This window comes from Gossypium raimondii, chromosome 6, assembly GCF_025698545.1.
Source record: "Gossypium raimondii isolate GPD5lz chromosome 6, ASM2569854v1, whole genome shotgun sequence".
NCBI classification, from domain to species: Eukaryota; Viridiplantae; Streptophyta; class Magnoliopsida; order Malvales; family Malvaceae; genus Gossypium; species Gossypium raimondii.
Genome location: NC_068570.1, coordinates 53904190 through 53914447, shown reverse-complemented (window position 1 = coordinate 53914447; position 10258 = coordinate 53904190). Strand labels below are relative to the sequence as shown.

General features: G+C 31.6%; 1 protein-coding gene across 1 annotated transcript; it reads right to left on the bottom strand.

The window, feature by feature from the left end:
- Positions 1–5680: 5680 nt before the first annotated feature.
- On the bottom strand, positions 5681–9882 carry LOC105773912 (probable inactive receptor-like protein kinase At3g56050). The gene is made up of 9 exons (XM_012596111.2): positions 9554–9882; positions 9322–9460; positions 8971–9042; positions 8631–8774; positions 8346–8483; positions 7461–7912; positions 7125–7315; positions 6826–6958; positions 5681–6711 (listed from the first exon to the last, which is right to left on the bottom strand). The coding sequence occupies exons 1-9, from the start codon at positions 9663–9665 to the stop codon at positions 6107–6109; spliced, it is 1986 nt and encodes a 661-aa protein (XP_012451565.1). The 5' UTR covers positions 9666–9882; the 3' UTR covers positions 5681–6106.
- Positions 9883–10258: the final 376 nt, after the last annotated feature.

Genomic DNA, 10258 nt, shown 5'->3' with positions numbered 1-10258 from the left:
TAGGTTTTTAAAAATATTTTACTTTGCAATAATTAGCATAAAATAATTTTTCTTATTTAAATTATTGAATATAATTAAAATATATTAACTTATTAATTCAAAATTTTTAAATAAAATTAACACAACTTTGTTTATGTCAAATTTTTAACTAATAATGATAAATTATAACTATAACTAGTATGTTTTTCAACCCATGCTTTGTGTAAGATGAAGTATTTTTAGACTAAATAGTTAAAATTTAAAGGTTATAATATGCTCTAAGTTTCTATACTCTCTATATATTTGAAATTTAGTGTCCACCTTTTTATTTTTAAGAATTTAGTTTCGTATTTTTTAATTTAAAAATTCAAGTCCATTGTTAACATCATTAAAATGCTTGATTAAATTTATTGGTGCAACGTTCTAAATTTATTTATTTTTTAAAATTACTCACTTGATAATCATGTCACAAAAATGACATTATAATAGACTTAATTTTAACAAAAAATGTAACAATGTTAGTAGTTCTTTAAATTTACATCAACATTTTAATTAGAAGAAAATATTTAGATTAACTAATGACACTATAAACGACGAGGTACCAAATTATATAAAATATTCAAATATAAAGATCAAATCTCAAATTTTAATATAATATAGGGACTGGAATTGAAATTGAACTATTTTTATATAATTAAAAAGTAGAGAGACCAAAGTTAAAAATTAACCATTATTGTTAACAGTGTAAAAATAAAAAAGAGTAAGGCGGTTGTCAAATAAGGAAAGCCCTAAGGCCTTCCTTTTATATATATAGTCGTATAGATTATAATTATCACAACTTTTTTTCTATATATTTTATGCTTAGAGTATGATTTAAGTAATAATTCTATTTTAAAATTAGTAGAACTTTATTTAATTGATAATTAACAGAACTGATTAGATTGGCGGTACATTAAATAAGACTCAAGTAGAATAGATTTTAGATCCATTTATGATTTTAATTACTTGTGGCATTCATAGTATGGCATACCTTAATCTTAAGTGGGTAATGAGCTATGTATGTGTGACTCGTATACTTTGATGTAAGTAAAAACTTGAGTTCAAATAGATAATGAATCAAAAGCTTGTGCATGGGGTATACGACTTCGACAGTATGCAGCATCATTCATAATAATGAAATTCATGACCCAACTAATGGGTAAATGATATCCTTTCGTCGACATTACATGATAGATGAAAAGCAAATGTGACCACATGTCGTTTACTTTATTACTATTTTATAGTAATTGACTTTTCATTAAAAAATATGTAATAGTTATTATGAGATAAAATAGGATTATATTACGATAATGATTTATTTCAAAGAGATTAAAGATATTCTATGAGGTAACACATTTATGACAATGTCATTGGACGATCACTTATTAAAATAGCTTTCGTAATGATATGTAATTAGGGAGAGCCCACTCATAATACTATAATGGAATGACTTCGTGACTAAATAAGTTTTAAATAAATAGGCGAAAAACTAGAACTTAATTATAAATTATTTAAGTAATAATTATATATGTCCAATCGGTCCTTCCGTTAGCTCGTTGAAACCAGAAATGAATTACATGTAAAACCAAATGAACATTAATGAATGAGCATAACAAAGTTAGAGAAATAGGTCACATTCACAAATGAATGTGTTTTCCAACTAAGTATAGAAATGACTTAAAAATTAATTTAAGGTTTTCAAATTATTATTTAATTAATTATAACTAAATAATTGGAGTTCAAAATAGAATTAAATTAATTTGTCATTATGAATCCATTGACTATGAAAATTAAATATATTTTCTCATACATACTTTTAAAGTAAAGTTGTCATGACTTTAACGGAAATAAAATTGATATAAAAACTATTCAATTAGGAAATTAATTGAGCTAATTTAATTAATTAAATCAATTAAATAAATAATATTTATTTTGCAAATAGAAAAAAATATTGGGTTTGATTAAATTATAAACTGTTGAGTAAAAAGTTTAAGAAGCACATAAAATTGGACTCAATACAAGAGAGACCCAATTCCCCTCATATTAAGGGGTGACAACTCTAGTAATATTTACTAGCCGTGTTGCCCACCTCTCTCCTAGTTGGATTAGAGTAGTATTTTCTATTAAATAAATATTATTTGTATAATTCTTATTCAACTAGGATTATCTCATCTTTTTATAAATATATGACACTAGTAGAGTTATTTACACAAATTTTCATATATCGCTATTCTCCAGAAAGTAGTGAGAATTTATTTTCTTAGAATTACTTTCCGACTAAAGTAATAAAACCGTTTCTTGATTCTGTGTTTAGTTCATGTTGCTTGAGCCCACACTCAGCGCAATTTAGAGTACGAGGATATCTGAGAAGGCCGTTCGGTTAAAAGTCAAGAATGATTCAAATCCGTCTTGCATAAAACACAAGTAATTTCTGGTAAAATATTATTATAAATATCACAAACTAACCGAGTTTAGAAAATTTTTAAACTTTTACTATTACAGTAAACTGTTTTCTTAACCGGATTTTTTGAACATAAATCACCCCCTCTCTTTTTTACTTTGTTTTTTCTTATTTTGTTTTATAGTTTTTCACCGGTTTCATAGGATGGGCCCAAAATTGGTTGCAAAGAGGTTTTGGGTTCATGGTTGTATACATGTTTGTGGGTTGTTAGATATGTGAGTTTAGGGTATTGTGAATTTGGTTTAGGTTAGGATTTGGGAAAGGTTGAGTGATCAGAGCAAACCACAACGATTTGGGTAAGGAAGAAAATGAGGAAAGAGGACGAGAAAGAGAATAGAAAAAAAAATGAATGAAAAAAAAAAGAAAGAAAAAAAGATTAAGGATGAAAAGAATAACAGAATAAAGAAACAAAATTTAAAGAAAATGAAAAAATTTGTGAAAATTTTAAGTCCCTATTTAGTTGCCATGACTTGTTTGATCAATTTTGTAACATCTCGATTTTTAGTGGTGTTGAAAATGGTGGTTTTGAAATATTATTTTCGATGATTGAGGTTGTAAATATTATTAATTAATATTTACGAGTTAATTAAAATATTTCATTGAATTTTGGTTTGGTGAAAAAAGGATGTTATTGAAATTGGAGTGAAAATGAGGCTTAAATGTGAAAATTATTATAGTTTCGGTTTTAAGGATTAAATTGAATAAAATACAAAATTTTAGGAAAATCATGTAAAATAAAATTAAGTTGTCATATGCAAAGTAAATGGTACTGGTAATTGGCAATAAATTATTATAGATCGAGATTTAAATCAATCGAAAGTTAATCGAGAAATATAAGAGAGTGTAGATTAGTCCCCAACACTTTGTAGTTGTCGATTTCCAGGTAAGTTCGTATGGACTTACTTTATTAATTTTTATATATTTACATTATTTTATTTTATTTTATTGTTAGTTGGAAATGTTATATATATACAAAGTTTTTGGCATCAAATAGATTAAATCGTAAAATATGAAATATATGATAAATATGAATAGATGTATGGTAATGAATGATCGTGAAATTGTTGTATAAATGAATGATGTGTATATGATAATATTACACGGTTTAAAATATGTTTTGATTGTTTTTGAAATATGAAAACATGTATACAACTACAGAGATTGAATTAGTATAAGTATGATAATAGTAACGAGTGAAATAAATAGTTATTTGGAATGGAAGATTCATGGATTGTTAATTGAATCATGTTACATGTATATGGCAATGTTATGAAAGTTTAGAAGGTTGGAAACATATTTGTGGCCCGAGAGAACTTAGTAAACAATTAGGCTATATATATAATAGGTACTATGTACTAGTGTTGGCTATCATGCCGTATACATACAAGTATTATGTATCGGTGTCAACTTTCATGTCATATACATACAGTAGGTATTAGGTACCGGTGTTGACTTTCATGCCATATAAATATAGGAGGTACTATGTATTGGGGTTGGTTATCTTATCGATGATTTAGATATTGCATGTGTTGCGAACTCTCCCCAGCTCGTGAGAGCAATTTAAGTCTCGTCTATCCTTAATTTACTATAGTTCTCCGGGCAAAAATGTTTAACAAAATAGAAAGGTAATGAATAAAAAAGATGTTATTTACAAGGTTGTATGATGAGCTTGTATTGAATGGTATGATTATTTGTGTATGAATAAAATCATATGACATTTGATATGATGTATTTATGTAATGCATTAATCATGGGATTTGTGGTGTAAATTGTATAAGGATGTCAAGGTTTATAACATGCTTTGTGCCATATGTTTCAATTATTTGCATTGTTTAATATCAAGGTAAGTTAAGTTAAATTTCCGTAAGAATTTACTTAGTATTAGTATGCTCATGTTGCTTATCCTTGTAGATCGACAGTTGAGATCGAGTGGACCGGATCATACCAAAGCTCACACTATCCTTCTCAAGTTTCGGTAGACTTTTGTTCATTTTGGCTAGATTATGTATGACATGTACATAGGTGTCGTTGTGTATGTATGTTGATTTTGAGACATGTTGCTTTGGTCTCTATATGAAATTTTAGTGTTGGGATAAATGTAAACTATATGCATGAATGTGTGTATTTCATGTTTTGATCATGTTATTCTTGATGGTTAAAATGGCATTTTGTTATGAATATGGTATGACTGGACATGAATGTGTTAAAAGGCAAATGGTATTTATAGGTAGTTTTAGCCTAAATTGACATGAATTGAAGGAATGGACGGAATTTTTGTACTTTGGGTACCAATTGGATGTTTTTGTGTAGGTTTGAGTTAAGATTAATTGCATTAGTTGATGTGTTACAAGATTGAATTGAATTATGTACAAAATGTCATGTTTATGTATCACACGGTTTGGCACATGGCCGTGTGTCCACACGGATTGGTGACATAACTGTGTGACCACTGAAAGTAGAATGTATTAAAAATCACATGGTTTCCGATTGTTACACGGCTTGGTCACATGGCCGTGTGATACGCACGGGTTGAGACACGGTCGTGTGACATGATCGTGTGACTATTGAAGCATGAAAAATTAATTCTATATGGGCACAATGAGTTACACGGTCGTGTAACTCATGTTTGCAAAAAATTTCCATTAATTTTGAAAAAGTTTCAGATTGATCCTTAATTATTCTCGGGTCAACTTAAGAACTTTTGTAAGCTCGATTGAGACTCAGTTTAATTTGTAAATCATATTATGCATGGATTATGAAATGTTGTATTGTTTAATTGAATTTTAAAGCCTATATTGAATGTTATCTGCTTCGATGACTGTTGTAGCATTTCGTAGCTCTGGTCCGACGATCGGATCGGGTATGGAATGTTACAAATTTCCTTTAACAGCAATAACCAAATTAATATTGAACGTGGGAAAGTTACTTTCTCATTTTTTATCATGAGAAAGTCCAAAAAAAAAGGAAAAATTATTTTGACATATCAAACATTAAATAACTTTCTAACTGATTAAATTCCATCCTACCACACAAAAAGTTTCAATGGATAATTCATAATTGTGCCTCTTGTATGTGTGTCCAGATGTGATTAGTAGGCCGCTTGTCATCTCTTTCGAGCTTTCCCACTTTACTTAGAAGCGAGTTATATGCAATATACAAGAGGAAGCCAAGTAGCCAACACCATCCTATTAGCAAGTGATGAACAATAAACATTACTATTTGTTTACTTGAATTGTATTTGATTTGCTAACAATCATATAAAGGTAAAACAGATGATGAAGTTGCTTCAAAATTGAAATAGAAAATAAAATTAAAGCTAACAATGAACAAATCAGAACAAATAGAGACCACTAGGCTTGCAAATTATGCTTTTTCATTTCCATTTGCGTATTTTCACGCTGAAATCCAGAACGACGATTTTGCTGGATTTCCTCTCTTTCTTGAGTGTATATATATGTATGTATGTATGTATGTATGTATGTATGTATGTATGTATGTATGTATGTATGTATATACAACATATTTTCCATTCACCTAAACTAAATACGTGCAACCTTCGTTCTGCCTTTTCACCTATATAAGATATAAAACATCAAAGTTTCATTCTTATAACTTCAACTTCATCCCCTAGCTTGCTTCTGTAGACATAATCTCCAGCTCCGCCCACCAAAGAGGAGAAACTTTCGGGATTGCACCTTCAGGTGTAATTGCAGTTATCTCTCTCAATCTTGCACCGACTTCTCTCATATCTGGTCTTTGTTGAGGTTCAGGGTGGACACAAGATTTGATCACCTCTCCGATTTTCTCAACTTGATCTGCGTCGAAAGAGCTTAGAGTTGGATCAACCATCTGCATGAGTGGTTGATCCCTTCTTAAATAGTCCGATGCCCAGTCGTCGAGCGAGCCATTGTCATCCACCAAGTAAGGCATCCTTCCTGTTAAGATTTCGAATAATAATACCCCAAAGCTATAAACATTACTTTCTAGCCTTGATAATGATGGTGTATCTGAATGGTTTTTTCTATCAGTTTCACTCTCAGCTGCAGTTATCTCGTTCCAGGAGAACGGATCATAGACTTTGGCCGCGTAGTCTTCGGTTAGATTGACAGCAGCTGACGACAAGTTGGTATGCGGTATGGGAGGGTTCAGCTGGTGCATATGCTCTAGGCAGGAAGCCATGCCCACCATAATTCTTAACCTGGTCATCCAGTCTAAGTGCTCGGATTCTTTAACTGCAATATCATTTGAAATACACGGGAAAACTTAGGAAAAACTGAACATATTATGATGTTCTTATTCCATGTTATGTAGAAATACATCCGAGAAACAAGAGTTAGGTGCTTAACTGTGTAAATGCTCAAAGAGTGTTCCATTCGGAGCATATTCAAAAACCATCATCCTCGTAAAAGGCTCGTCTTCCTCGCAATATCCAACTAGGTTGACGAAATTTTTATGGTTCACCTTTGATAATGTTTCAATCTGAAATTATAAAACTAGATATAGTTAGACAAACCAATAAGAACACTCCAAGTAAAGCAAGACAGCAATGACCGAGGCATAGAGAGAGAGAGAGAGACATGAGTATGGAGATATGATCTTTCCACTCGAATCCTAGTAACAGAGATGGATGTTTTCAGTACAATACCTTGTTTCTGAACTGTGCTTCTAAATTCTTTGACCAATCTTTGGCAAATTTCACAGGGAAGTAGGCCACGGATATTTCAATCCCACTAGACAGTGTCCCTTTGTACACAGTGCCAACTGTTGAAGAACTAATCACATTGCTGAAATCTTCGCAGGCTGCTTCCAGCTCTGATCTCTTCAGCTTTGGTACACCTGAAATGCAACAGGAATTCAGGTACAATGTGTTGGATACAAATATGTGCTCGATTAATTCCAATTTATTCCAAATTTATTAAGGTACATCACAAGTCTTTAAGAAAAATGAAGAATTGAGGCAGCAACATGACAGAAGAATTACCGGTTACAAATGCTTTCTGAAGCTGTCCGCTTAGCCCAGTAGACCAAGGTTTCACAGTAGATACCTTAGAAGTTTTAAAGAGATAGGCAATGGCTATTAATATTAGAAGGAATACACCACCCCCTATGGTTCCGGCCAGTATTGCAGCTAGAGGATTCGAACCCGAACGAGTAGGATTGTTTCCTGAAGGTGATGGAGCAGAAGCATTTGGGATTGATGGAGATGGAGATGGAGATGGAGACGGAGACGGAGACGGAGATGCAGTCGGAGAGGAAGATCGGTTAACCGGAGCATCTCTTCTGAATGTAGTATTGCTGGAAGGTTCAGCGGAGACAGGAGTAGGAGCTCTAGGTGAAGGACGAGGAGACAAAGATATGTTGTTGAAGTTTATAGAGGGTGGCCTTGCTTGAAGTAGTCTCCTGCGCATTGCATCTTCAGATTGGCCAACATTCCTAACAGAGATGATAAAGATAAAGATAAAGAAGGATTAAACACAATCATAAAGAAAAAGACAAAGTAATAAAGCTAAAGGATGAAAATTTTCATGAAAATTACATCTATTTGATCCAGACAAAATATTCTTTATGATTTAATTTTGTTTTTGGAATAACATATGTACAACACTTTACATATAACTTCATGTAACTTTCACAGCACAAAAAGGTCCATCCTGGACATGACCTTTGTTGATTGATGCAATCACTCTTAAATTATGTTATTCAGTGAGTATCGGATGTGAGTACATATCTTTGTAATATGTTTGGAGGGTTATATCCCAAGTCGTCAAACATGAATATTTGGATGTCGATACTTAAAACAAAATAAAAGTCAAAACAACATCGGTATTGTATAAGAATGGCTTCTATTGGAAAAATGATGGCATACCATGTATTGATCTTTTGCTTGCAAGATAATTTAGCAGCCTTAGATAGTTGGTTTTCATCCACTTGAGTTTCTGAAAGCTTCTGAAGTTGATAAATCTCAGGAGATAAACTATTGAGGAGCTCATTATTGTCCAGTAAACTGCAAACATAAGCATAAATTAAGTTATTATACTAGGTGATAGAGAAAGAAAAGAAAAAGCTTCCGAATGAAAACAGATTCGGATTGGAATATTACAGAAAATGTAGATATCCAACCCGTTATCGTCCCTGGACACTGTCGACTTACAGGATCGTCAGTGACAAATTGTTTCCAAGTTCGGGCGGAATCGGTTCACTGAAGTTATTGTATCCCAAGTCCAACACCTCTAGTTCCTCGAGTTCTCGGATGCCTTGGGGGATAATTCCAGTAAAAGAGTTGTTCCGCAAAATACTGTAGAGGAAACGATGGTATTAGAATGACTATAAACTCGTGTATGAGACGAGTATATTCATTTAAAGAAAATATTTTCATGTATTTTAAGATCTCATAGAAGATCTATCGGATTCCAACATAAAATTTCAAAAAAAATGAAAAATGGAAGCAACATAGATATGAACTAGAGGATAAACAAATCAAAGTCACTTACATGGACTTAATATGAGCAAGAGATCCAAGTTCAGGTGCCAATGTTCCTTCAAGACAAAGATCCTTCAAGTTCCTGCATTTTATTCATTCCATCAAATTTTAGAACAAATTAAAGGAAATAAGTTATCAAAATTTCAATATACTAAATATGAATGTCTCAATTTTGGCAAAATTGGAAAGAAAATATTTCTGTTTGAATAATCATATCCTCAAAGCTAACATCTCCAGGAAAAAAAAAAAGCAAATACTGAGCACTCAAGATTACAATTCATTTTCCTTTCTTTTCTCAGCAGCCAAACAGCACAAATCAAAAGAGCAAGAAAAAGTAAGACATAGAAAGGAGAAAACTTACAAAACAACAACTTTGCCATCAGAACACTCGACACCAAACCAAGAACAATGGTCAAACTCTCCATCTTCTTCTTTCCAATTCGACAATGAACAAAAAGGATCGTTCACAACTCTATCTTTTAAACTTAACAACGCCAATCCTGCATAATATCCATTACCAATCATATATTTTCCTTCACTTTCCCAGCAAACAAACAAAATCCAAAACTTCAAAAAAGAAAAAAAAAGCTTACCTTCTTCATTCAATGACCAACAAACCAAAGTTTGACATAACAAAAACAGCAAGACACCAACTCCGAAACCTTGTTTTAATCTTATAAACTTCCAGTTCTTGTCCATGATCATCGTCTTCCTTTTTATTCTTCTTCTTTTGATTAAAGCTTAACCCAAAAAAGGAACCCAGAAATGTTTCACTGAGTTGAAAGAGAAGACGCCGCTGAGTCAGACGCTGAATACAACACGATAAGATCAATTTAGACTTCAGAATTCCTATGATTTTTCCTCTCCTTTTTTTTTTGAACTTATTTGTTTTGGGTTTGAAAACGCGTACACTCAAAAAGGCTGAACTCTGCAAACAACCTTTTAAAGCTTATGTTTTTATCGATTTGAATTTTCGTGTTTTTTTTTTTTCAGTTTTTCTTTATCGCGGTAAAATTAATAATTGCAAATCTTTTGGGGGTAAATTAACTAAAAGTGCCGGATTAGTCTTATTTGGGAGAGAGAATGAAAAAACGTGTCTAGCTAGATGCTTTCAATTTTTGTCAGATAGTTAAAAGTTAGTATTTTTATAATTGAGTCTTGGGTTTAATTTTTTTCCTACTCACATTTTTATTTTTTATTTTATGTTGCTTCAAGTTTTTAATTTTTTAACATACTAATTTTTTGTTAAATGGTTAGATAGTTACAATTACATCTTTAAATCTCTGGTTTAATACATT